Below are 27,906 nucleotides of genomic sequence, written 5' to 3'. Positions count from 1 at the left end.
AGGCAGCTGGACAGCAGCTTTGCTCTCCATCCAGACCGTCCGATTGGCTGATGACTGCAGGATGACTGGAGGACCATCTGATTGGCTGACGACTGCAAGCTGACTGGAAGACCATAACATTGGCTGACTGCAGGACAACTGGAGAACCATCAGATTGGCTGATTACTGCAAGATGACTGGAGGACCGTCTAATTGGCTAACTGATGGATGACAGGAGGATAGTACTGGCTTTCTCCCAGACAGAAGAACTACAATGAACACCGAGGACAGGAAATGAGCATGTGACCTGTGGATCACAGGACCCCAAGTCAAGATGGAAATGAGCCGAACGCAGCTGTACAAAACCCAATTATTCAACTTTATTAACATCAAGGAGGTTTTCTGACATCTTTTTTTTCCTTTTTTTATTATTAACAAATAGAAAACAGACTGTGTATACAACAGATTGAACCCCAACAGCACTATGCATACACAAGGTAAAAATGAACGCTTCAGTGACGTTTCAGCCCCTCGGACCAAATCCTCCTCGCTCTCTCTCTCTCTCTCTCTCTCTCTCTCTCTCCCTGTGTTATTTTTGGCCGTCGAGGAGACGCGTTTCGATTCGACGTAAAAATCCTCCGTCGTCGGGTTTGTGCTGCCTCGCCCCATCGCAGGAGACCGTCCTCCCGGGGTCTCAGTGGGTGCAATGATAATACAGTAGTTATAACATTGTACCATTAATACATATTCAATGACAAGTCTTTTCTTGTTCTTATCCCCATGGTTGGTTTGTCAAGAAAATCCAGGATTATTTGTGGGTTATTTAACAATAATTGACGCTGTCGCGGAGTGGCGACAAGTGTATATGTGTATATATATATTTATATATTTATAAAAATAATAGCAGGCCAGTCCAAGGGGAAAAAAAGAATTCTCTTGCTCCCTGGAAGATGGTGGTTACTGTACAGGTGTCAGGTGGAAGCTGTTGCCCCTGCCTCCTTGTCATGCCCTTTCTCAGTTGTGGTTGTGGCCAGTGCGGTTTCTCCCAGCAACAAACGTGATGCTTTGTGACCAGGAAAGCCCGGGGGGTGGTTTGTGTGGGGGGAGGGGAGGCAGGGTATTAGGGGTTGGTTGGTTGGTTGGTTGGTTGTCTGGGGAACGATGGCTGTCATTGGCTGTGTCGGGGGAACAAGAAGGAACTGATCCTTCTGCCACAGTTTGCCCAACAGCGATCAGTCTCTTTGGGCGAGAAGGTTTTCTTCTGAAATCATAGTTATCAGCTACTGAGAAACAAAGCTAAAATCTGTACACGGCTGATTTCGTCTCTTTAGTTCATTCACTTTTCCCGTACCTAATGGTTTCATATAGTACCTCTTAACTCTGTCATATATTATCATGTAATTTCTCAGATTCATTTCCTTTTATGAAGAAAGAGGAAGTGAAAAGGCCTAGAAGAGTTATCCCCCATTCCGATGGGCAGGACTGATTAGACACATGACAAAAAAAAACAAAAAATGGCAGAAAACAAAATCATGGTGAAAAATTACCGGACAGCAGCTCAGAGAACCCAGGTTCTCCAGTATTAGTACCTAGAGACATGTTAAAAACACACGCCCCTTGTGCTATAAACAAGAAATAACATACAAAAAAATAAAATAAAAAAATTAACAAAAATAATACAATTATAGAAAATTTACAGACCCATTTTCCAGGCTGTTAAGACTAAAAAAAGTTAAATGATTATAAAAAAATCTAAATAATAATAATAATAATATTATTTTAATAATGGTAATAATAATAAAATAATAATAATAATGATATGGGTAAAAAAAATGCCAGTAATATTTTAGTGCTACCAGTGGCACACAGCAGCCAATGAGGGATGCTGTGTGCAGTGTAGGAAGGAGAAGGAGGGGTGTGGCTGAAAGCGAGGGGGGGGGGGCTTTCTCAGGGGGTTAAAAGCGGTCTGGGTGTGCCAGTCCAGGCGGACTGCCTCGACTGAAGGCGGGGCCAGCCTTCCCATCATCCCCCTCTCTGGCAGCTCTCTGTACACAATCAGATGGGCGGGCATGGCTCAGAAGGAACACTTGGCACCCCTGGCGGGTTTGGCGGGCGGGTCCAGGACCGGTTACGTTGCATAGTGATCGAAGCTCCCCAGGTACTCCAGCGCTGCCCTGTAGCACAGCTGGTACTGGTCCTGGGAAACAGACGGAGAACATGGCCGTCACAAACCCAACGCCACTGGGAATACAACTGGGCTCACCTGATTCTATTGGTCTAAATTGGGCTTGTGTGCCCAATAGAGTTTTTTTGCTCTAACGGTCGACTCTGAGCTTGCAGCCTGGGAGGCTTCCCCACCCCCCCACACTTCAGCAAATCGCGAGCCGCCAGCCTCTTTTACAAATTTGGCAACTGAGCTCAGCCACCCAGTTACCCAGCCAGCTATCGTGCTAATGCAACTGCAAAGACATTCCTACTTCTGAATCTGATCTGCATGTCTGTGAACTGGAAGACGTGTTTGGCTGAAGTGCGCGTGGGTGGGTGGCTCATTTTAAGTTGACAGCAGAAAGCAGCAGACCTTGCAGACCTCCAGGGCCAGGGTTGACCAGCCCTGTTACAGCATATTACATTACATTACAGGCATTTGGCAGACGCTCTTATCCAGAGCGATAAGAGTGTAATACTGCACAGTAATTACACACAGTTAATTATGTAATACTACACAGTTAATAATGCATTATATATTATGCTTGTGTCCCATTGTCGGGCTCCACCACCTAACTCCATCACTCTTCACCTAACTCCTCACATACTCCTTTCCCTGCCCTAACCCCGCCCCTACAAATATGTTAGCCTCTCCCATTGGTCCACCTCAGCCCCCCCAAACCCCCCCCCCCCAGGCCACGCCCCCGGATGAGCCTACCTCTGTCTGCACCATGGCGGGCCGCTGGGTGCGCAGCGTCTTGACGGTCTGGAAGAGATCCACCACGCCCTCGTACCTCATCCTCTCCAGCACGATGCTCAGGGTGATGAAGACTCCCGTCCTGCCCACGCCAGCACTGCGGCGGGAGAACACGCGTTACGCACTGTTACACACGTATGACACACGCGTTACGCACCGTTACACACGTATGACACACGCGTTACGCACCGTCCCACACGTATGACACACGCGTTACCACCTACCCGTATGACACAGCCAACGTCAGCACCGCACACGTATGCACATGCTCACGCATATCCACACGTATGCAACAAGCATTACACACCATACCGCACGTATGGCACATGCATTACACGCCATACCGCACGTATGGCACATGCACGCCGTCCCGCACATATCACTGCACACACAGCGGTCCACTGGCACTAGCCCACAGCTCTGCTAGTTTTTAGAAAGATGATTAAGATGCAAGTGCAGCTAATACTGTGGCCATTTGTGTGAAATTTTCACACTATTACTTTACGCACACATTATGTTCAGTGTATTGCAGCCCATGTTAAGATGTAATTGTAGTGTATTTGTTTATGAACCCAAGAGGAACAGTTTAATTAAACTGATGGGTTTCTAAACACACACACACTTTAAATAATACACTGTTAGCACATATGCGCAGGGCAGCCTAATTTGCTGCTCTACTAAATTCCCGTACTTGATTGCTTGATTAGTATCAGGCAGCCAAACTAATCAGACTCAAAAAAAGATTAAATAATAACCTGTAGCATTACGATTTACCTCAGCTTCAAATGATCAGCAATCAATGCAGGATACGATAGAAGATACGATTTCACAAGTGATTACACGCTTTTCAAAAGCGATCACTAATGAAAGCCACTCATCTGCACGTCAGTGACACTGTTAGTAGGCCTCACCTGCAATGCACAGTGATTGGTCCATCTTGTCCAAACTGCTCCTTGGTTTTGTGCACTTGGCCAATGAAATCGATGAACCCCTCGCCGGTTTTTGGCACGCCCTGCTCGGGCCAGTCGGTGAACTGGAACTGACGAATGGTCCGGGACTGGCCGTCCTGCAGGGCCAATGAGAGTTCGAGTGAGGGGACGCCGCCAGTCGCCACCGTCATTCCTGTGCCCCTCTCTGACCGCGGTGAGCGGCGGCTCAAACGCAACGCACCGCATGCCCGTGCTCCACCACAGATTACAGAACATCTCCAGCTTCCATTGCTTCAGAGACCCGAGGTACAGCAGCACTTCAGCTTCTGTCTAACTCCCTCCCTCCCTCCTCGCCGCTCCTCCGACACACAAAACCGCCCAAAAGCACAAACTGACGGTTTGAAAGGCGGAGAAACGCCAGTGTGATTTTCCTAAAGATCGAGCAAAATGCAAAATGTGAAGTGCCAGCTTCTGAAGCTGTGAATTGCTGGAATAGAGAGACGAAAATCAGCCACAAAATCTGAATCCAAAAATAAGTCCGGAAGGTTTGGCAGTTACCTTCAGGAATGTATTGCACACTAGGCTGGACTTCTCTATCAGACAGTGTTCATGTCCAACGGGATAGTCCTCCAGTGTAATTGAGAGGGAGTCATTAGTAATTTGGAGTGTTTTTAAGTGAGGTAAACGGTAGAGCATGTGGTAAAAGCAGGCGTACGACAACGGCAGAGTAAATCTTTGAGCTGTGCCACTGCCAACGTGTTGCTGGCTGATGTGTTTGTTTGTCTGTGTGCTGAGACTGGGAGAGAGAGAGGCTCGGAGGAGTCCCCACCGAGGGCTTTTCCAGCACTGCAGTGGACCAGCCCTCAGGCTACAGTCAACACTGCTCGTATCAGTGCACACACACACACACACACTCAGACACACACACACACATTAGCATGTCTACAGGCTAATGCCCATATGGTGCACATGAACGGGTGTGACAGGTAGGAGTATAAGGCAGCCCTGCAGCCTATTTTTAGAGAAGTGCAGCATTTCTGGGGCTTCCATCATCCATTCCCAGATGAGACTCATTTCTTTAAAAGCACAAACAGTATCTACCCAGACTCTTCTAAAAATGTACTGGCACAGGTCTACATTATACAAACACAACATAAACGCCTTTATTAACATCATATTAATCCCTGCCACTACTGCATAAATAACAGCAGTAATTTCTAAAAAGGCCTCGCGGTTTCTAAACAGAAAACACCCACTGTACTGCGCAGCATTGCGGTGGAAAAATACGGAAAAGCATACGGCTGCATCCGCACAGCTTATCCGCAGCACGGCACTGCTGCAGTGGGAAGTCAGGTGACCTACCCTGGCGTCAGTGACCTTGAACTCCCTCAGGATGTACTGGGGCATGTTGTACTCAGCCATGGGGTCCACCACAAAGTACTGGTAGCGGGCTGAGCGCTCGGCGGGCCAGTATTGATGGCACTTTTCCTACGGAGAGAGAGAGAGGGGGAGGGGGACGGGGAGGGGGCTCCAGGTTAGTGAGCGCAGGGGGGTGCTGCTGGGGTCTCATGCTGTCATTCGGGCCCTGCTCTCCGGCCAGGGCTGGCAGGGTTTGCTGCAGCCTGCCAGGAGACGGTGCTATCGAGGGCGCGGTCAACCTTCGCAGCAGAGCTGGAGGCTTTAACTGCTCTGAACAGCTGAGGAACAGCAGGAAAACAGTAGAGGAACAGCAGAGGAACAGCAGAAAAACAGTAGAGGAACAGCAGAAGAACAGTAGAGGAAAAGTGGAGGAACAGTGAAGGAATGGCAGAGGAACAGTGGAAGAACAGCAGAGGAGCAGCAGAGGAGAAGCAGAGAACAGCAGAGGAACGGCGGAGGCACACTCACCCGGCCCATCTCCCTCAGCTTGGTCAGCATCACCACGATGGTGGAGTTGTGCTCCCACAGCATCCTCCAGAAGTCCTCCGTGGTCTCGGCCAGCGGGCCCTGTGTGGCCAGGTAGGCCTTCTGCTGCCTGCGGACACAGGGAACCCACGCTGAGGGGCTGGGACCTAATGCTCATGTGCACCAAGGTACAGACATAATGACAGGCGCAGTTCATGCTATCTGCCAGCAGAGGGCAGCACAGCTCTGAGAGAGCACGCAAGAAAGCGAGTGAGAATGAGTGAGAGAGAATTAGACAGAGAGAGAGAGAGAGAGAGAGAGGAAAAGAGAGGGAGAATGAGAGAGAGAGTGACGCAAGCTGCCCCCGCTCTCCTGCACATGACAGAGAGAGCAGCTTATGAAGGCGCAGCGGGAGGGAGTAATAACAGCAAACCTGCAGACTGTGACCTGCTCTGGACCACACCCCCACACTCATATGCAGCCACCCATACACACACACATGCACATACACACACACACGCACACACACACACATACACACACACTCGCACGCACACACACACATAAGAGGAAGAGGAGCTACAGGAGGAGGAGGAGGAAGGCCGAGCACACACAGAGGTCAGCCACGCCAGCACCCAGTCTCCCCCTACAGGAGGGCGGCGGGACTGATCAGGGCGCGTTAAGAACAGACCGTTTCTGACCGGGAGAGAAAGCGCACCGCTCCAGCAGCACACACCCGAGCGCTCTGCGGCTGCTGAGTTTAACAAAGCTCTTCGTTTAAACGCCTTCGCTCTGGGAATAATCGCAATTAGTCTTCGGGATAATTGTATTTACTCTGGGATAAAGGGGAGCCCGTCTCTGCGGTGGCGCTCGTTCAGTTCTAATACGATAAGACAGAGCCCAGGCTGCGCTCCAACCCGGGACGCTCTCCTTCACCCGGCCCCTCAGCCCCTCAGCCAAGCAAGGGTGCCATTTATCCAGAGCCCTCATGGGGAGAAAGCCTCTCTCTCTCTCTCTCTCCCTCTCTCTCTCTCCCTCCCTCTGTACAAACGTGTTTATTGTCCTCTGGTACAGCGTCGGGGCGGGCGCTGACGTGCCGAACAGAAGGAGGAGGCGCGTTAAAAGGCCCGTTCCTGGCCGGCGCGGAGGAGGAACGCCGATAACACCTCCATAAACGCGCCTCCTCGCTGTTTGAGGGAGGCGCTGGGGCTGTCGACCGCTCGCTTAATGGCAGCAGCGAATGAGGCAGACATATGGACAGAGCAGCCCGTAAACACAGAATAGCTCCTGACTGAAGAAGGCAGGCGGCTAAGCTGGGAAAAACACAGCTCTCTGCGCCTTTTCCCTCACAGAGCCAAACGCTCTGGCCTCCCTGCTGACTGTAAGACTGTTAAGCTGCACATTAAGTGTCCTACTAGTGTCTTAGTCTTCCTCTGACCCATGTCTGTGAGAACCTGACCGGATAACTTCAGGCAGATAAAAAGGTGACCCTTGGCATCGCGTGCTTCACCAGAGAACAGCTTGTCAGCTCTTCCGCTTTCCAGAATCTACAGCCAAGCTAGCAGCGACAAGCAAAGAGCACAGAGGTGACAGCACTGATATGACACACTGATATGCATATGAAATACACACACACACACACACACACACAGGCACACGCACGCACACGCACGCACACACACGCACGCACGGGCCGTACCTGTATCCGTCGATGCAGCTGGCGTTGATGTAGTCGGAGCCCTCCACGCCCCGGATGGGCTGCAGGCACACGCGGGTGGACTCGAAGGGCATGATGTTCACCAGCCGGTTCTTAAACTTGTTGCAGGGCAGGTTGGCACTGATGAATCTTGAGGTATGTGCTTTGGAGTTGGCCAGTCTCTGCGTTTTTGGGAGGGGGGGGTGCAACGGTTTTAATGTAGCACGCAACACAAGTTCCTAAAACCCCAAGTAGCTCTCTGAAATTTAAATGCAGCGTTTAATCTCCTCCCTGCACGCTTCCCCTACAGTAAAAACACATGTAGACAATTTCCACAGAGCGCCAGCCTCTCTCATCCCTCTACAAACACAGAGGCGAGCATCCATATGCTCCACATAAGAGTGGAACAAACACACTGCACTACACAGCCTAAAAAAATCACACCAAAACAAAACAAAAAGCGCTCCAGCTTCCTTCTGAAGTACTGGGGGAGCTATGCATGATGGGCCCTGATGTGATTTCTCTACAGCTGGAGCAGGCGCAGAAAACATCACAACTGCTGGCAAAACGCATCAGCGGCTCGCCAGCATCAGAACTTCATTACCCCCGCTCCGGATCCGCAATTATCCTCCTCGCACAACATGTTTGATCCCTGTAATTTGGGCTGATGGGGCGTCCCGCAGGAAGACCCTGGCTAGCACGGGGGCTTGTTTTGAGGGGGGGGGGGGCTGGGGGTGAGGGGCGGGCTGCCCGGGTGCGGGGGACGGGAGGGGCGCGCTGGAGCGGAGCGGTCTGATCCGGTTCCTCGGGTGGATTGGATGTGCTGGGGCAGAATTATAAGCGATCCTGTCAAACCGGCTGGTTTCTCGCCCTCTATCCCACAAGCCCGTGTGGAGAAGCTCTTTACTCGTCTCTGTTTGGGGGCTGTGCCGTACCAGGGAGGCAGCTGCCCACCCGTTTTTACAATCAGGACCGTCTCCAGTAGCAATGCTAATTGTATCAACTTTTTTGTGTGAAATTTAATTGTATACTCTAAATCTTCATAACGCACTACAGCGCGCAATGTCCTTACAACACAGCCCGTGGCTCAGCTTTTCCTGGGACTGCAGTGCTTTAAGGATGCTGTCGTAAATACAGCTTCCCGACCAAACAAAATATCCGCTGCTGAAATCGCTATAATCGTGTCGCGCTAATGTTTGTTGATTCAGCCGTAATTGGCCACATTTAGACACAGTGAAACAGAATTAAAAACGAATGGATTCAAATGGAAAAGGAAGCTCTTCGCATCCCATTAAGTCGTTTAAATCACTTTTTCAGCCAACTGCTACTCATCTAGCGTTATTCATTTTTGTTCTAGAAAGATCCACATGGCTGCTTTGCTGCTGTGTCACAAATATTTTTTTCCCACCCAGAGTGCTTTCTACATACAGAAGGCCTTCACAACCACATGAAAAGCAAAAAAGCAATGCATGCTGTGGACTGCAGTGCGTAAACACATTCAGGATTTGGTGAAATCAATGTTATTAGGAATAAGTACATGCTGTATTCTAACAATAGTTAATAAGAACCATTCAAGTACAGCACAATCAAGGCATTTGCGCAGGTGAGCTACTTCCTGTCTGTGAAACTGCTTTGTAGAGCGGGGCTTGTGAGCTCCAGACTAAGCCACAGCTGCATCTGCAGGGGTAACGCCAGCCCCAAAAAACAGGAGACAGGCAGCAGTGCTCTGCTCCCACGCTCCCTCCAATAAGAAACATGCCTGCTATGCCCCGCCCACTGCCATGCCCCGCCCACCCATCTGCTTTGCTGTCTGTCCGCTCCTTGTTTCAGGCTTATTTATGCGCGCACACTGTTTCTTTCCCTTTACAAGCCCAAGCCAGGCCGCATAAAGGGATCCCGTACCTAACCAGCTCTACCGCGTGCTACGGCAGTGAAACGCGCTCAGGCTAGGCTACCTTGAACTCCAGCTCCATGGAGGTGACGGTCTCCCCGGGCGGGACCTGGGTGAGCTTCTGGATGTGGGCGTACAGGTTGCGGGCGGGGACCTCGGTGTTGCCGCAGGTGGCGGCCTCCAGCAGCGCCTCGTGGATGAAGATGTACTGGTCCTCCGTCTGCACCATGTAGTTGCGCTGGGAGCGCATGCAGGTCACGTGACCGTAGATGTCCACCGACTTCTCGTGCTTCATGCGCTCCAGCATGGCCTCGATCACTATGAGACACCCTGTCCGGCCCACACCAGCACTGCACACACACACACACACACACACACGCACACACACATACACGCACACGCACACAAACAGACACACGCACACATTGAAGAGAAAGGTTAACAAACCACACAATCTAAGTCTGAGTTTTTATTATAACACTTCTCCATGAGCTTCCTCCCTCATAGTGATGGGAGAACGACAAACACACAAGGACCAAAATAAGACAGAAAAGAAGCCCATCTCACAGTGCTAAACATCAACTCACTGACCAATGAGCAGAGAGCATAAGCATTCAGCATCACTTCACTGACCAATGAGCAGAGCAAAGAAGCCCATCCCACAGTGCTAAACACCAACTCACTGACCAATGAGCAGAGAACATAAGCATTCAGCATCACTTCACTGACCAATGAGCAGAGCAAAGAAGCCCATCCCACAGTGCTAAACATCAACTCACTGACCAATGAGCAGAGAACATAAGCATTCAGCATCACTTCACTGACCAATGAGCAGAGCTAAGAAGCCCATCCCACAGTGCTCAGCATCCAATGGCAGAGCAAAGCAGCCTGTCCCCCAGTTTTCCAGCAGCCGGCGGGGAGGCCTACCTGCAGTGCACCACCATGGGCCCGGCGTCGGCGGGGTTGCAGGCCTTGACCCTGCGCAGGAAGGCCAGGATGGGCGTGGGGTACTCGGGCACTCCGTGGTCGGGCCAGGCCATGAACTGGAACTGCCTCACCTCCCTCTTCTCGCTGGAGCCGTTCTGCACACGGAGAGGAGGGGAGAGGAGAGGGGCGGCTGGGCATCAGAGACGGCCGCGCAGCACGTACTACTGCAGGCTACCCACAATCCCACACAGGCGCTAACGGCAGGCCTAAACGAACGGCCCGAGGGCGCGCAGAGATCGTTAGCGCTGATGTAATTATGGGAGGGAGGAGATCTATATTTCCGGCCTACGAGGGCAGCGAATGTGCGTTTAGGGCCTTGCGGGCGGAAGCGTCTCGGCAGGGAGGTTTTCTGGAAGCAGCCGAGGATGCGGGCGCTCTTACGAGAGAGAGGTGAGCGCTAACCGTACTGCAAAGTCAAATCTTAACAGCGCTTCAGTGTATTAGGAAATGGAACAGAGGTGAGAGAGAGCCTGACTGGGCATTCCATCTCCACGCCAGCAGCCTTGTGTAGAGACAGGCCTGGGAATGCACTAGGCAAGATACATCTGCCTCAGGCAATATACCAGGCGTACGCAAGCAAATGTACGCTATATACTACACAGAAACGTGAAGCTACGCGGGCACACCTGTGAAGCCGCGCAGGCACACCTGTGAAGGACGGCGACGCTGGGGACCCCTGCGGGTAAGCCATACCTTGTAGAGGGCGAAGGTGCGGACGCTGTAGGTGGCCAGCTCCACTGTGTCCAGCATGGTGACCTGAATCATGCCGTAGGTCTCTGTGCCCCGGACCGGCCAGTACTGGTCACACTTAACCTGTCAGACACACACGTTAGCATTAGCACGTTAGCATTAGCACATTAACACATCAGCATTAGCACAGTTACATGAAACACCTGCTTTTTATTCAGTCAGTGACAGGCTAACAACCAGGCTCTCATCAGTGCATGCCATGTTCTGCAGGGTTAAATATGTATCTGATGTTTCCTGTGGTAGGGGTGAAAGTTTGTCTTAGTAACATGTGTTCCCTCTTTAGGTATGTGACTGGAGGGAGGGGTAGACATGCAACGCTGCCTCTCTGCCAGTAGGGGGCAGACAGTGCCGTAGTTAGCTGAAGATGAACAGATGGAGGACTCGCTCCACAGAGTCAAAGCCCTGCAGAAAGGCCTGCCCTTGGTCCGGCTGCCAGCTCTGCTCTTCCTCTGGCGTCTGAGAGCGTGTTTGGGGTGTGTGTGTGTGTGTGTGTGTGTGTGTGTGTGTGTGTCCGTGTGTGAGTGTGTATGTGTCAGTGTGCGTGTACGAGTGAGTCTGTACACTATATGTGTGAGCCAATGAGTGTGTGCTCGTTTTTGTGTGTGTGTGTGTGTGTGAGCGTGTGTATGTTTGTGCGTGTGTGTCGGTGTGTGTAAACAGTGTATCAGAGAGCCGGGTGCTGTGCTGAGTAACTCTGCAGCACAAGGTCATGAGGAGGACTGAGCCGTCTGCACTCGACAGCAGGGCTGCCACCTGCACTGCAGCGCGGGGCTTATGAGCCCCGATCGATGGAGCTAGCACGACTCCTGAACGACTCCCAAACGACTCCCGAACGACTCCCAAACGACTCCTGAACGACTCCCAAACGACTCCCGAACGACTCCAAACGACTCCGACGACTCCCGAACGAGTCCCAAACAACTCCCGAACGACTCCTGCACGACTTCCGAAGGACTCTCGCATAAGTCCCGCACGACTCCTGAAAGACTCCCGCACCGCCCGCCAGGCCGCCAGCTTCCGCGCCAGTATTAGCTCGTCCCGGGCCAATCGCGCTCCACCTGCCACTCAGCGTCCTGCGTGTCACACGCTGTTATTTGTGTCCGGACCCGCGTCAGTACGCCGCGGCGGGCGCCGATAAAGGATTCGCGAGGAAGGAGGCGAGAAATCCCCGGATAACACGTCCGAGTCGCGGCTTCATTGATTGGGGGCGCCCCCGGGGGGGCTGACATTTACAGGGTGGGCTGTCACGGGACCGAGCGACATTTCGTTTAGCGGCGAGTCGCGCGCCCCCCCCCCCCTTCTCTCTCAGCGTCTGCCGCGGCGCTTCCTGTTCAGCCTTCCGCCGGGGGCCGAGAGGTTAGACCCTTTATTGCCTCCGCTCCGAGAGGGGCAGCGGGGCGGGCGAGGCGGGGGGAGGGACGGCGAGGGTGAGAGTAGTGGGGGCGGGTGGGGGGCGGTCAGGTGGCTGATCCTGGGTCCCTGTTTGAGGGGAGGAGGGACGTGCGCCATGACGGGACCCGCTAGACTCAAAGGAGCCGGCAGTGTGGCTGTGTGGCGTCCGGCAGGCTGACATCATTACGTGTGTAATGTGAACCCCAGGGGGTCGCGACCTTGAGACCCGGTGTGAAATTCCGCTGCACTCCTCTCCGCACTGCAGTGGCGTGAGGCTCGCGCCGCGTTTCATTCTCGCTTGCTGCCCGTGAGCCAGAGGACACCGCTGACGTTAAATTATGCATCCTGGCCGGGGCGTCAGTTACCCTCCCGTCCTCCTGCCGGGGTCAATGGTGTCAGCGGTGGGACGGCCCGAATCTGACAGGCAGACGGACGGGGGAACACCTCCGCGCTCAGCCCCTCACCCGGCTGCCATCGTCTCTCCCCTCACCAGCGGGCCTCATTATCCTGCCGCCACCGCCGAGCTGGGGTGGGCGTGTTTCCTGTCGGCTACCCGCCCGTCACGCGTCGAAGGCTCGCTTCCTCCCGCCGCAGCCTGATCAGACCTCGCGTCTGAGCGTCAGGATCCGGGCGCGCGGTGCTCCGGGACACGCGAGCCGCTCCCGCCCCGCCCCGCTGTCAGACGCGACACCTCATCGGTGCTGAGAAGGTTCCCGCCGCCGCCCCGGCCGCTGACTGGCTCAGCCTGACAGAGCGTTTAAGGGGTGTGATGCGTCACCCGCCGCCAGCACACGCTTTCTGACACGCGCTCTCTGACTGACTGGTGCCTGTCCAGCCCCGCGGAGGGGGTTGCACGAGGATGGGGGGGCACGGCGCTCCACTCACCCTGGACTTCTCCTCCAGGCGGGTCATCATCACGATGGTGTTGGCCCTCTGCTCCCACACCATCCTCCAGAAGTCGCTGAAGGTCTCGGGCAGCGGGCCCTGCGTGGCGATGTAGGCGTTCTGCTTGCGGTAGCCGTCGATGTAGTTGGCGTTGATGTAGTCGCTGCCTGGCACGGCTGAGGAGAGAGGGCACAGAGATGCATACGGGGCGCGCTGGCAGAACCGGGACGCGAGCGTCCGTCTGAAACGCCGCGTCTGCAAAACCTCCCACTAGACGCAGCGGTTCAAGGCTTCCGCGCGTCTTATTTAGCCAACAGGAGGAAAACCGTGCTAAAATATGCGAAGGCAAGGCTATGCTATTCTGAGAGAGTGGGAGGACTGCTTTTCCCAGGCCCGACTGGGTGCTAAAGGCTAACTCCTAGCTGCAGGAGACGCGAAGGTAGCGCCGGTGGAACCGCTTACCGTCGACGGAAGTGAGGATGACCCGGGAGTGGTCGTAGGCGATGACGTTTGCATAGCGGTTCTTTGGCTTGTTGACCTCCAGGTTGGAGTTCTCCCAGGTGAACTGCTGGCCGGGATCGATGGACTGCAGGAGAGACGGAGAGAGAGAGAGAGACAGTGTGAGTGTGAGAGAGAGAGAGAGAGAGAGACAGAGTGTGAGAGAGAGAGAGAGAGAGAGACAGAGTGTGTGGAGAGAGAGAGAGAGAGAGACAGAGTGAGTGTGTGAGAGAGAGAGAGAGGCTCCGGGCTCAGAGAGGAGGCCTCTCCCGGCCCACTTGTAGCGCTTTGATGTGGGGAAGTGTTTGAAAACAGGCCCGGAGGACGCGGACCTCGATCCGCACACCAAAGCGGCCCGCGAGTGTACCGCCGTGCGGTCCGCTGACCCCGGGGAAGAGACCGCCGAATTCCAGCGCCAAGCTGAAAGGAGCGCGTGCGGGGCAGCTACAGCAGTTGAAAAGAAGAAGAGCTGCAGGTGTTTCTTTTTGTAGTTCAGGAGTGTTGTATGCTAGCAGGGGGCCAGGCTCTGGTGGTGCGCAAGCCATTCCCACAATAGCAGCACAATCAGGAGCACTAGCAGCACTACTGCAGAGTGTCTCATAAATGCCTGTATTAAACGCTACTGCCATCAGAGCTACAGGGTGCTCTATACTGCCATCTTCAGGACAGGCAGTGTTCCTGCAGAATACTGAGCTCACACTGTGCTCCATACTGCCGGTCATTACTCCTGTCGAGTGTCTCGCTGACTAAACACTCTAAATCACCACTGTCAGGCTGCCGACATCCTGCAGCTCTCCGCACACGGTGACGGAAGCCATCTTCTTTCTCTCCACACGTCTTTGACACGAAGCCTGCCTGACATAATCACACGAGGGCTTTTCCTAAAAGGAAATATTAGCCCTGACAGTTCACCCCCGGGATCTCTTTCTGGACGGCGTCGCAGAGCCGACAGCAGCCAGGTTTAGCTCAGCCGCTTCCGTTCCAGAATCAAAGACAAGCATCCAGGGAAGAAGAGGCCGTTTACCGGTCCAGGACTACACTTCCCAGCAGGCCGTTCACCAGCACGTCACCACTACAGCGACTTTTTAGAGCGTAACACCTGTCCACCCCTCCGAGCCCCACCGAGCGCTCCACGCCCTCCTCTGGACCGTTCCCTGGTAGGTGTGTATGAGGCGGGGGATCAGATCGTACGCTACGCCTGCAAAGGCTGCCGGCGCTCTCGGCCCGTGTGAGTAGGAGCGGCGCTCTGGAGCTCTGAGTGGAACGAAAGAGCGGAAGGCTTCAGACCAAGGACGCCAGAGGGCCGATCTCGGACAAACAAACCCCCACACCAACACCGTTAACCAACCCAAACCGAGCGGCCTGTCGCTAGCCACCTCGAGCCCACACGATTTGTGTTACGATTAAAGGAACGCGGCTGAGATAACGTTGTTTCCGCTGCTGACACAATTCCAACCGCAGCGGACCCACGCAGAACGCGCTCTCTCTCTCTCTCTCTCTCTCTCCCTCTCTGCATCTGTCTCTCTCTCAACAACACGCTGGTTGGGGTGAGAAATGGCCCCCGCTCGGCGCGGCGGCTGAGTGGATTTGCATGCGGCCCGGTCTGACGTATGTTAGCGTGCGCCGCTAAGTGGCGGGGATCTCATTTGGGGAGCACTTACGCCGTTATGACAGAGTGGGGCTGTCTGCGCCGGGGCCCCGGCAACTCCATTATTCCAGTGTCATGAGGTGCGGGGAGAGAGGAGCCGCGCGCGGATGCCAAACGCGCCGTCCCGGCGTGGCGAGCCGCACCGCGGCGGGTTTTACGGGCGCGCTGAGCAGAGCGGCGTGACGCGGCGGAGCTGAGGGCGGAGGGACGGACTCGCCGCCCGTCAGCGAGGCCTCATAAACCCAAACGTGCGCTCGTAATGTCACCCGGTAAAGGCCTCACTGGAGCAGGGCTGTTTAACGCACCGCTTCTCCCTTCGGTCCCTTCACCCCCGGCTTACAACCACGCAGACGCAGCAAACGCTGCTTTAGGCCGTACGCCGTGTACGAGCGCAACGAATCGTGCATTTACATTCACACGCATGAAAAACCAAGATAAATCCATCATCTAAATCCATTTTTAAGATCCTGTTTGTGTCCCGGATATTATACGTTTGCCATTTTGAGGTGAACGGAGTCACATGGTTCACCTTGCAGTAATTGGAAAAACCAAGATAAATCGATCGCTGTGCGAGGCACCTCAGGCATTTCAAGTTTGTCTCATGTAGCAATTTTTCATCATTCCGCTTGTGGGCTGTTGCTGTGGCGACTGTTAACTTGGCACACATGGTAACATACATCTGTAACAAACACAGACCTGCTGCATCTGTCAGTGGTTGGGAGGTGGTTATACATTTAAAAACCTGCCATGTTCCTTCAGTGGCAACGTCGCATAGCCTTGGCCATGAGCAGGCTGTGGGTTCAAATCCTACGAGTGAACTGCTGAAACCCTTGAGTCAGACACTCAACTTGAATTACTTCAGCAGATATTCTCCTGTATTTACAAGTGCACAGCGTTGCACATATAGTTTAATTAGTTTTATATATAAATCATGAAGGGGTTGACTCTCGACAGGCCAGTTGCAGGTTTCTTTATTTCCGCTATTTAATGGACAAATAAACAAGCAAATATTTTATTTATGAATTTGCAAGGAAAGCAGTTCATATCTTTTTTAGAGGGAGAAAACAATTCCCTGCGGTACTGAATTTCTCACTCTCTTTCTGCAGGCAGGCAGGTGCTGACGCACGGCCTCTCCCCCTCCTCCCCCCTCGTACTGTCTGTGACGTATCGATCAGTCGCCTCCTTCCACCTCAGTAACAGCATGTAATCTGGGCCTGATCTGTCTGCTCCTGTCATTCCTCCAGCCAGCCTCCTGTCCCTCATCTCCTGGTCTTCCAACCTGCGTGCTTCCTAGACCCTGACCCAGTGAGATAATGCGGTCCACCTGAATAACCTGTGTCAACCCAACCTGCGTTTAAAAAACCTGCGTATACCCAACCTGCGTCAACCCAACCTGCATCTACCAAACCTGTGTTTACCCAACCTGAGTCTACCCAACCTGTGTCTGAACAATCTGCGTCTACCCAACATGTGTCTACCCAACCAGTCAACACAAGCTGTGTCAACCCAACCTGTTTCTAAACAACCTGTGTCTACCGAACCTTTCATGCGTGTCTGTGTGCTTTTTCCTTGACTTTTTGAAGCTCGTTACGGAGGGAAATTGTGGAGGAGATGTGTATGTGATAAATGTCAAATCTCCGCTTCAGAACAGGTGGGAGGTCTCTAGGGGCGTCTGCACGTCACATCAAGCGTCACTGTGCACCTTTTCTCTGACATCCAGCTTGTCCTCCACGGGGGGGGGAGGGGGGGGGACGGGGGACAGGAACGGTGACTTTGCGCGCCCAAATATACCGCGGCTGTGCGACAGTGGGGGACGCCTGAGACGAACGAGACAGTGACGGAGAAGGGCCCGGAGCGGGCCTGCTGCGTCTGCCGCCGCCGCCCGTGCCGCTCGCGCCGGCAGCGGCCCGACGCTGGCGGTAACGAATCGGCTTAGCAGGCTGGACCGCGTGTCCTATTTAACAGGCTGTTAAGTCCAGCCGCTGCACCTGCAGAATGACAAACACAGCTCATTACTGCGAATGTGCAGGCCTGACACGGATATCAGTCGCTGCTCTCCTCCTAAAAACCACGTTTATGCGGTACCTTGTATCTGTCCCCTCAAACGTGTGTGTGTGTGTGTGTGTGTGTGTGTGTATACTGTACGTGTGTGCGTGTGTGTGTGTGTGTGTGTGTGTATACTGTACGTGTGTGCGTGTGCTACTGTTTATGTGAGGCAACTACATAAACAGTATTTGAAAAAAAAAACAAAAGAAAACTGAGGCACATTTCCATGGCTGGTCCAAAACATTCCAAACACCAATATGCAGCACATATACCTGGCGCTGGTTTTAATAGCGGCAACCTGGTTTAATGATCATTTCCTTAATGCTCTCAGATGGCTGTTCGGTTCATCCAGACTGGACCTGCGATCGGTATTCAGTCTGCGTTTAACGAGCAGGTGGGCCCAAGTGCGCCCTTTTGCCGAGAGAATCCGCCCAAGCGAGGTCACGGGTCACATGTCCTCCTTTAGTCTCGACACACGCCCAGATCCTCAGTCAGGGCCAGAGCGTGTCACAGACACAGACACACACACACACACACACACACACACACACAGTGACACAAACGCACGGTACAGTACACGCACACACACAGACACACACAGTCACATAAACGCACGTTACAGTACAGGCACACAAAGGCGCAGCCGGACTACTCCCTCCCTGCTCGGCTCGCCTGCACGGCATGCTGGGACCTCGCTGGGGGGTCCGCAGCGCGCGGCTGAGCGGCGGGATGAATATGCGAATCGATGAGGGCTGACAGTTTGTCCTGGAGAGCGGGGCTCACAGACACCGCCGGCTGTGTGGGGCTCACAGACACCGCCGGCTGTGTGGGGCTCACAGACACCGCCGGCTGTGTGGGGCTCACAGACACCGCCGGCTGTGTGGGGCTCACAGACACCGCCGGCTGTGCGGGGCTCACAGACACCGCCGGCTGTGTGGGGCTCACAGACACCGCCGGCTGTGTGGGGCTCACAGACACCGCCGGCTGTGTGGGGCTCACAGACACCGCCGGCTGTGTCTCTCATTCAGAAACAAGCCGTGAAGGCGTCTGCAGCAGACAGCGAGCGCAGCAGACAGCGAGCGCCGGTTATTTATGGCACCTGCGCTTCAGAACGGACCAGCGGCTGCACGTAGATGAAAAGCCGGATAGTACATCAGCAAATCGCCACGTCAAAACAGCCAAATGCTGCCATTGTAGCGGTAGCGACCAATAGCACTGATCTGGCACAACGAGACAGTTTTTTCCCCCCACAAGTTACGGGACCCCTGGGGAATACAGTCACTCAACGCAGCGTGATCTCAGCTTGTGTGGGTCTGATAGACACTGTGGACACCCCACTTTACATGTCACAGTCCCCGTAGTTAAATTCCTGCATTTGGGGCCTGGTATAACACTGGGTACACAGGACATGTGGGGTCCCCACGTGCTCCACGTGCACTTCATCTGAAAGGGGAGGGGCAGCGCCTCGTCTACGTGGCCCGGGGAATCCGCGGGACGGACGCGCGCGAGGCAGGAGCGGGGGCGGAGCCATCTGTCATGCCGATGGGGGGGGGGGTGAGGCAGTCCCGCAGTCTCACACCTGACAGTAATCTCAGAGCCATTACGGGCGTTGATCAGAGGCTTATGGAGGGAGGGAGACCGCTTGCTCCCCGACAGAAGGGGAGGGGAGAGGAGCACGCCTGCGCTGGGGTCGGGGGGCGTGGCCTGCGCCTCAGTCTGCCGCTTCCGCGGGACGGCGGGGTCGGGACGGGGCGGGGCAGGCGATGACACACATGATTAATGGCGACGGCTCTTCGTTAAGGAGACCGTGGAAGGAGGGGGCGGAGACAGCCCTCTTCATCTGCACGAGGGAAGAGGAGAGCTCGCTCACACATGACAGGAACGCTCCCTCCTGCAGCTCCACCTCTCCACAGGCAGGCAGGGCAGTGCATTCTGGGATCGATCCTTAACACACTACAGTACCATTTCTCCTGCTGGTCCTCCCTGGTGCTGCTGAGAGTGGCACTAGGAATGGGGGGGTGGTGGTGGCTGGTATTGGGAATGGAGGGGGGGCAGTCCTGGAATGGCAGACCGTTTCTGTGCCGGGGCTATTCGATCATTTTCTCATGGGGGCCAGACCATTTTTAAAAATTGTGGGGAAGGTTGTTTATACAGTGTTTGCAAAGCAACGCATAAATAAGACACATGCAGACTGATTACTCCGCCACCAGTGGGCGGGTATGCTGACCTGGAAACAGTGCATTTCTGATGCATCTGAATAACACATTCTTTTCCTTCTTAATTAACAAAGAGCCAATAGAGCACTTTGCCCCATGCTGCACTTGCCCCCCGGGCCGCCAGCTGCACATGGCCTACGGGGACGCCTGCAGGTCTGGAGTACCCCCGCTGTTTGGAGTTACACATGTAAAACGCCCTTTAAATCTGGGGTTTTCTTTACCGAGCCGCCACGCACCGCCAACTCCAAATCCAGCCAATTACAGTGCCCCTGGGGTGCGCAGATGGGTGGGCAGGGGTGTGGGCGGGTGGTTGGGGGGAGGGCGGGGTGGAGGGGGGGGGGGGTTGTCTGTTTAACAGTACAGCTCCACACATTCCACCACAGTGCACACACAGCACCACCCTAACGGGGGGGGGGGGGGGCTCACAGCGGAGGCTGCGGGACCAGAAGAGGCATCTGCACAGCCTTCATCTGAAAGAGAGCGAGGCTGAGCAGCTATGAAAGCGTAATAAAGACGTGAGAGAAAAAAGCTATTAGCAAGGGGCAGGGCAGAAACGAGCACGCTTGTTTAGCTGTGATGGATTCTCAAAGAGAGAGAGCGCGCAGCACAAGTGGATTTAAAAAGGCCACATGTTGTGCTATAATTAATGCCGCCCCCCCCCCCCGTCCCCCTCCCTTCCTCCCGTGCAGACAGCAAACCTCTTGCTCCCGCGCGGGGTCCCCCTGGAAATGCGCCACTTTAAATGCAAATTTCCTTCCTTTTGTAGGACATCAACAACGCTGATCCCCCCGCCCGGCTCTGCGGAGGGAAGCCGCGGAGAGGCGGCGTCGTGGGAACAGCGCGGCTCCTGCGTACGCTCCCGCTAACCGCGCCGCGCCGAAACCTCGCCGTCTGACGAGCGCGCCCCGTTAGAAGCGAAAACGTTAAGTCATTTATCCCCCCCCCCCGTTTCGTGCGCCCGACAAATTAAGACTAAAATATGACGGGGGAATAAAGCGCCAGTCATGAGGAGAACACGTAACACGCCTCTAACGAGCGCCCTCCATCGTGCGATTAAGTGCTTCTCCGGCGAAGCGAGGGAGAGCTCAGAGAGCGAGCGAGAGGCACCTGCGGACGGCGGCTAGGAAAGAGCAGCTCCTCTGAGGAAGAGGAAGGCGAGCGGTAGGCGAGGGAGAGCCGGGCGAGAGAGTGGAGGAAAGCGTCAGGGCGCTCACGCAGGCGGGGGATTAGAGGGCTCGCTTAGCGGCGGGCGGTTCAGGGTTCGATTCGGTCGGGGGGCGGCGTCTGGGGGGGACGGCACGCTCGCGTTCGCTCCCGCTCCTCGCCGCGGCGACGCGTACGAGGCAAACCGGAAAGATCTGCCTCCATCTTTTCTATTCTCTGCACTCCTCCTTTCTCTGCCTTTCAGTTTGGGTGGGGGGGGGTGGGGGGGTGCAGCTACCCAGCTCCTGGCCATATGTTGCACCTCTACCTGTATGAGGTCCATTCTATTCTTTTAAAAAAAGGAGTAGAGCATAAATCAAAGCAGGCCGGCCTGAGGCCGAACCCGCTTACAGGTGGACATTAAAGCAGCGCTCTCCTCTGCTCCTGCCAGCCCCAGCGAGCGCTGGGCCTACCCCTGCGGGCCGGGCCGTTCCTCAGACGACTGGGCAGAAATAAACAGCCCCTTCTGTTGAGCGGAGTTAACAGCGAAGCGGCAGAGACAGGAGACAGATTTCCTCCAAGACCGGCGGCCATGTTGGTTTCCCTCCGTCCAGACAGACGAGGAAGGGAAAGGTCCTTAACGTCCAGCCCCCCCCCCCATCCCCCCCGTGCGTCAGCGTGCGGGCCGCCCCTTACCTCGTACTCCTGCGAGAAGCGGAGGCCGTCGTTGGCCTTCAGGCGCTCGATGTGGTCGGCCAGGTTGCAGACGGGGATGGGCGGGTGCTCCCTCATGCCTGGTGAGGGTGGGGGGGGGGGGGGCAGGTTTGGGGGGAACAGAAAGGAAACAGGACATTAGGGTCAGACCCGGCGCCCGGCAGGACTACGAGACTACAGCACAGGAGCACTGTGCCCTGCGCACACTGACTGAGATGAGGCTGCTGGAGACAATGTGGGGAGCTGGGGAAGCGCAGAGCGTGATGAGAGAGAGAGAGAGAGAGGGAGAGGGAGAGAGGGGAGAGGGCAGGGAAGAGAGGGAGAGAGGGGAGAGGGGAGAGGAGAGAGGGAGGGGAGAGTGGGAGAGGGCAGGGAAAGAAAGTGAGAGGGGGAGAGAGAGAGAGCTGACGCAGGCTGGTGACATCGTCATGCTGCGCGGGGGAAGGGGGGTGGGAGGGAGTGAGGGCGGGGCAGGAAGTGAGGTCGGCAGAGAGACATCGCTGATGTGCGTGAGCGGATGAGCATGCCCATGGCCCGGTGCAGACAGACCCCTCCTGGAGTCCATCAGCGCTCACAGGAGAGCGTCCCAAAAACCCCTAACCGCGACATGACCACGCTTTCTCACACCGCTGCCAAACCCGGTCCTGGCTCGGGGTGTGACGAATGTGCCCATCCCCCCCGCCCCCTCCCGCAGGAGAGCGGGGTACATCCTGGCCTCGGCACGCAAAAAAAACAGAGAAATCTCCTCCTTTTTCCCCTCATCATGCCCTAGACTGTCAGGGTTTACTTGTGATTTATAGCTAATCTGCCACACAAACTCCCCCCCGCCTCTGAAGTCTGCAGGCCCCGTGTTTAAGTGGATTTTCCGAACACGGCACGCACGGCGTGTTTCTCCACGGTGAGGAAACTCAGGCGCGAAACCAAAGCACACAGAGAAGAACTGAAGATACGCAAACACAGGCAGCCGAAACACGAAGGAGCTTCTCTGGGGTCACCTCCCTTAATGCGTGACAGAGGAGAGAGCGGAGGACCACCTTCTCGGAAAGCTCCTGGCTGGCGTCGTTACTGCATTACGCTGTGATTAACGGGTCGTAAAGGAGGCCACTGATGGGGAGCACCGTCAGAAGGCCTCATGTCCATTAATGCCGGGGCTGTTCTGGGGTCTGAATCTCCATCTCCAGCACATTAACTGCCTCCACAGCAAAGCGTTCCAACTCAGAACTACAATCAGAGGAAGGACGTGCAAAAACGGAGACTATTCCGTCTGGAACGTCATCGCTCCGCAACCTGGGAGTCAAAACTTAGAACCAAAAAGATCTTGTGCGCTCTATAAGAATGAGGCTAGCTGAGCTGTGTTCGCCAGTGTTTTGCTAATAAAGTTGTTTTAACTGCTCCGCAGCCCGGAACGCTTCGGGGTGAAGAGCGCAGTATGAAAATAAAACGGATTGACCGACTGATGGGGTGGGTGCGGGTTCTCTGTACTCGAGCCCATGGGTTTTGTGTGGGGCGGGTGGCGCTCTTGGCGACAGCAGCCAGCGAATGGGAAACGGGAGAAGGAGGACGCCGAGGACCCTCCCAGGGTCCCCCGGGGTCCCGCTCGGGGCGCTCAGAACCGAAACTGGACAGACGCCGTGCAGTGAGCTGGGAGTGGAGATGGCCGTCATGACAACACGCGTGAGGGGAGAGAGAGAGAAGCGGAAGATGGGAGGACAGTGGGACAGACTGACAGACAGGCAGACAGACAGAGCGACACATATAGAGCAAATAAGACAGCAGGAATGGAAACTAACTTGGAGTGTTCGGGCAACTGGGGGCACTGGGACCTGTGGAGAAAAGATGGGGGGAGGAATAAAGTCTATCAGCAATCATCAGAAGTCAAGACTGCGTATCGCTGCGGGACCAGACTGATGAAAGGGGGAGAAAGAGCTGTCACAGGAGGTCCACAGTGCAGGAGAAAGCAGGGGAACGTGTAGAGAGAGAGAGGGAGAGAGAGAGAGGGACAGCACACTGAGGAGGCCACCCCAGGTGGAGGTGCAGAACAGCTGTGTGTGTGTGTGTGTGTGTGTGTGTGTGTGTGTGTGTCCAGGGGCATGGCTTTCCCTGTCAGCGTTACCATCTCAGCATTACCTTCTTGTGTCTCACTCTTTGGTACAATATAATGGAGTACAGGCTGACCCCACATCCTCTGTCCGTATATTCAGAAGCCGTGCTAACTGCATTTGTGCATGACATGTGTAACTGGACAAGCCTTGGGTCTCACATTTTTCAACTGTCAAACCGGCGCCACCTGGTGGTCATTCCATGCCAAGCGGGTTCTTCCAGGAGCACGTTGCGAGGGAGGCCGCGCACAAACTCCACACCGCCGGCAGACGCTGCGCTTGCGTCGTCAATTATTACAGACATAATATTTTTTAATTCTGTTTGCCTTTGTTTAGTTTCAGCAGGTCACGTCCCTTTGAGGTAAAGTACTCGTGAATGACAGGGAGAGGTGGAGTGGGGGGGCGGGGGGGTAGGAGGCAGAGAGAGCGGGGTCATTGAGGTAAAGAAGAGGGGGAGGGAAAGGAGAGGGGAGGAGGGAGAGTGGGAGAGAAGAAGCCGGCAGGGAGCATCCTCTCGGGCGAGGCAGCCATTTTAATTCCTCGGCGAGGTTCAAAGGGATGCATTGTGGGTTCTGGGGATTGAGTATCTGTAATTACCCGGGACTGTTGAGGGGAGGAAGAAAGAAGAGAGCGGGGAAAGCTGCGTGAGCTACACTTTCGCTCAAAGCCCCTTTATCCTCCCACTCTCACCTTGGAAGGGAGCGCAGTGGGACTAATGGCTCATTTACATGTGAAAGGGAGCAGTGCGCTGGGGATCCCTGACCTGAGCCAGCCCGAAGGGAGGCTCGCTCCAAACCTCAACGCCCTGACATTTCGGGACCTGACATCATCATCATCCTGAGACCACCGAGACCCACCATTTAGTCCCTGGGGGTGGGGAAGGGGGGTGAACTCCCAGTGCGGGCGGGACAGCCCCTGAGCTGTTCAGTCGCGTGTGTTCAGCCTCGTGCCCTTTCCCCTGCGAACCTGCCTGTAAAATCTGAAAGCCCAGGTTGAAATTTTGCAGCCCTGGGTTTTTTCCCCCCCCTTGTGTATGAAATTGCGCTGATGTTGGTGTGTGTGTGTGGGGGGGGGGGAGAGGCTGAGAGAGCAGCTGAGGGAGCAGCTCGCTTTATTTACCGCTGCTCTTGGCACGGGCAGCTGACAGCGGTTTCTGCACGCTTTCCAGAGGGGGCCGGAGGCACGCCAGTTTCCTTAGCGATGACTCGCTGCTGGAGCCGCGCGTACCGCCTCCTCTGCGGCGCTACTGAAGTCAAATATAATGCGTTTGACGTCGGGGGCGACTGACAGGTGTCAGCACTTCTGTGGCACTCCCCTGGGGGCTGAGGGGGATTGGGGAGAAGGGGGGGAGGGGGGCTGGTGCGGGGGCAGAGCAAGCACCCAACAACAGCCAGCTAATCTGGTGTGGCAGTCAGAGCAGAGGACTCGGGGGAGGAAGGCTGCGTTCTGAGGTGTGTCGAAGCTCCGCCCCTTTTCTTAACCAGCGTGATTACAGACGGGGGGAGAGGTCAGAGAGGGAATATTTCGGTTATTGCCACAGATACGTATGACAGGAGTCCTCACGCCGTCTCTTTTGGGTGGGTGAGGATGTGCGGCTCCCTAAAAGCCGCTGAACGGGGACGGTGGCGAGGCGGAGGCGGTCCCGAATCGGGACATTCCGAGCCGCACGCTCGCGGCTCCGCTCATTAAGCCCCCCCCCTCCCCCCCCGCAGGTGTGGCCGCGGCGCGTCTGACAGATGGGCGCACTCAAAAACGGATCTTTCAAAACGCGGCTAACAAATCTTTCCCTGTCTGACGACACACTGCGAGGGAAATGAGGAACTCCTGCTGTTTTTTTTGGGGGGGGGGGGAGGAAGGAGGAGGAGGGGGGAAGAGAGAATGATACGTGTTTGTCAAACAAATGCGCTCCTAATATAGCGCTCAGTATGGAAGCAGAGTTTTATTTGCAGGATAGTCTTGGGAGTGAATCCACCTTTTAGCTGCTGTTTCGGCTGGGCGGCTCGTGCGCTAACAGCATCCTGCTTTAGCCTCCCTGTGTGAAACTGACCTGTTCTGACCGCTGTCTGGACACCGGACCGGGATAGGACACCAGCGGCCCATTCAGATGAGCCACACACACGCTACACGCCCCCACACGCAGCCCGAGCTCTGTTCTTCAGCAGGGGGGGGCGCGAGGCGGGAGTCTGAGCGGGGTGGGGGGGCGCCGAACGCGCGGTGCGGTGCGGTGTGGTGTGCGGGACGCCGCGGGCGGGACAGCACAGTACCTGGGGTCTGGTAGTTGAGCCTCCTCATCTCCACGGGGTCGGAGGAGTTGGACAGCAGGGAGTCCTTCACGCCGCCGGAGTGCTCGTCCTTGGGGGAGGGGGAGGCCCGTTTCCTGGGGGGAGGAGGGACAGGGGGAGGCGTGAGCGAGGGGGCGTCTGTCTGCAGAGGCAGCGCGCTGCGGGACGTCACCGCTGGACCAAACCTGGCGCTCCGGGCCGCCCGGGCACAGCAATCACGCCGGCTCCCAAAATGGCCGAGGCCAGCGACGCAGGGCCAGCCCGGCCCCTCTGGCTAAAGCGGGCGGGGCGGCGCGTTTGGCTCCCTGGCGCTGGCCGGCGGGGCCGAGCCGCGGCGGTGATTAGTGGATCAGCGGGAAAGTACAACACCGGCTAATTACGCCAGACCCACACCTGCACTCACACACACCGCTCCCACCAGCAAGGCACGGGCCATGTGCTGCCTGCATGCTGATGAGAGGAGGGAGAGACGGGGGGGAGAGCAGGAGGGAGGAGGGGAGAGAGAGGGGGGGGAGAGAGGGAGGGAGAGAAAGAGCAGGAGGGAGGGACAGCGAGAGCGAGAGAGAAGGGAGGGAGAGAGAGGAAGTGCAGGAGAGAGGGAGAAAGCAAGTGAGGGAGGGAGCGAGGGAGCAAGAGAGGACAAAGAGAGACATAAAGAAAGAATGGGCGAGGGAGAGAGTAAGTGTGAGGGAGGGAGAGAGGGAGAGCGGGAAACTGGGCGGGCGTGTCTGTCAGTGCGGCCCAGGTGAAGTCAGGGGCGCCTCAGAGAGCGGGGTGCTGGGGAATTTCCCGTCTCACTGCGCTCAGTTTTCAAAGTTCTGAGGGCCCTGCAGCACCCGTCCACTCACAGCCACTCGACAGACGGGCGCCAGTCTGGATGCGCTGTGAGAGGCCTATCTGGCGACCCGGTGGGTAATCTCTATCGGCCTCCATCTGACCGGGGTCCATTTCAGCAGCCCCTACCATGTCCTTCACCCTCCACTGCAGAGACAAGCCTCTGTAGGCCCAGCTCCACGCACTGACGGCAAGCAAACCTCAACACCGGGACACAAAAGGAGGCATTTCACCCAAACTCAAAATAAGAGTGATAGAAGGAAAACAAGGGAACAAAGCTCATTGTTCATCTCGCCTCTATTTAGGTGGGGGAAAAAAAAAAGCCTTTCGCTGAAGGAAATGCCAGCTTTGACATTCAAAACACTTTTCTTTCAATATCTGCCTGCCTGGCATTTGCTTTCACAGTCTGTGCTCAGATCTGGCGAAGATACAGAGTGGAGACTGACCTCTAACGCTCAGATAGAATTTACCAAAGTAGATCAAAACTCAGACGACCCAACGCTGAACTTGCGAAGCGTACGCATTCACGCTGGGCTCAGTCTACTTCTGTTTCTCTACAAACTTTTGATTACATTCTCTTTTACCACCCCGAATTCGGACTGACAGGCGGTAATTGCAGGCCTCCCCAGTCCCGACAGCTTCCTCCGTCAGTTTGGGAAGGGAAGCATTAGCATGCACACGCTCTGAAGTGCCCTCTGCCACCCGCTGCTGCTTTACACTCTTCAATCCAGAGGCTGAGCTGAGCAGTAACAGTGCAGATGAGATAAGCCCCTGTAGCACCGGCAGTTAGGGAATACTGGAGACTGCAATAGCCACGTCAGTTAGAGAACACTGGTGACTGCTGTAGCACCTCCAGTTAGAGAATACTGGGGACTTCTATAGCATCATGAGTTACAGTGTACTTGTGTACTGGTGCTATAAGAAGTGGCAGCTGGCTGTAGGAAGTATCATAGACGAGCGTGCACCCTCCTGAACTGATGAAGGGCACTGCGACAGAAGGATGGGCTACAAATGACAAACAGCTTTTCTTCAATCAAGCAGAACAAGAACAGTGGGAGTCGTGACAGACAG

General features: G+C 55.3%; 1 protein-coding gene across 19 annotated transcripts in view; it reads right to left on the bottom strand.

Moving 5' to 3' along the window:
- Window positions 1–337: 337 nt before the first annotated feature.
- ptprfb (protein tyrosine phosphatase receptor type Fb) overlaps window positions 338–27,906 on the bottom strand; it is a 209,010-nt gene continuing 181,441 nt past the window's right edge. For 13 of the 19 annotated variants that reach the window (XM_064338059.1, XM_064338058.1, XM_064338062.1 and 10 more), the window contains 14 exons: window positions 25,984–26,096; window positions 23,411–23,443; window positions 21,603–21,700; window positions 13,818–13,941; window positions 13,356–13,531; window positions 11,022–11,141; window positions 10,269–10,423; window positions 9,406–9,691; window positions 7,454–7,632; window positions 5,758–5,884; window positions 5,233–5,358; window positions 3,853–4,007; window positions 2,903–3,038; window positions 338–2,176 (listed from right to left, as the gene is read on the bottom strand). In XM_064338059.1, coding sequence (XP_064194129.1) covers window positions 2,108–2,176; window positions 2,903–3,038; window positions 3,853–4,007; window positions 5,233–5,358; window positions 5,758–5,884; window positions 7,454–7,632; window positions 9,406–9,691; window positions 10,269–10,423; window positions 11,022–11,141; window positions 13,356–13,531; window positions 13,818–13,941; window positions 21,603–21,700; window positions 23,411–23,443; window positions 25,984–26,096 — 1,897 coding nt within the window. In that variant the 3' untranslated portion in view covers window positions 338–2,107. The remainder of the gene's footprint in view (window positions 2,177–2,902; window positions 3,039–3,852; window positions 4,008–5,232; window positions 5,359–5,757; window positions 5,885–7,453; window positions 7,633–9,405; window positions 9,692–10,268; window positions 10,424–11,021; window positions 11,142–13,355; window positions 13,532–13,817; window positions 13,942–21,602; window positions 21,701–23,410; window positions 23,444–25,983; window positions 26,097–27,906) is intronic. The other 6 variants (XM_064338064.1, XM_064338077.1, XM_064338075.1 and 3 more) reach the window with 1 other exon arrangement.

Source organism: Anguilla rostrata, chromosome 6 (assembly GCF_018555375.3).
Source record: "Anguilla rostrata isolate EN2019 chromosome 6, ASM1855537v3, whole genome shotgun sequence".
Classification (NCBI taxonomy): domain Eukaryota; kingdom Metazoa; phylum Chordata; class Actinopteri; order Anguilliformes; family Anguillidae; genus Anguilla; species Anguilla rostrata.
The sequence above is the reverse complement of the archived record's forward strand: the minus strand, read 5'-3'. Positions and strand labels throughout refer to the sequence as shown.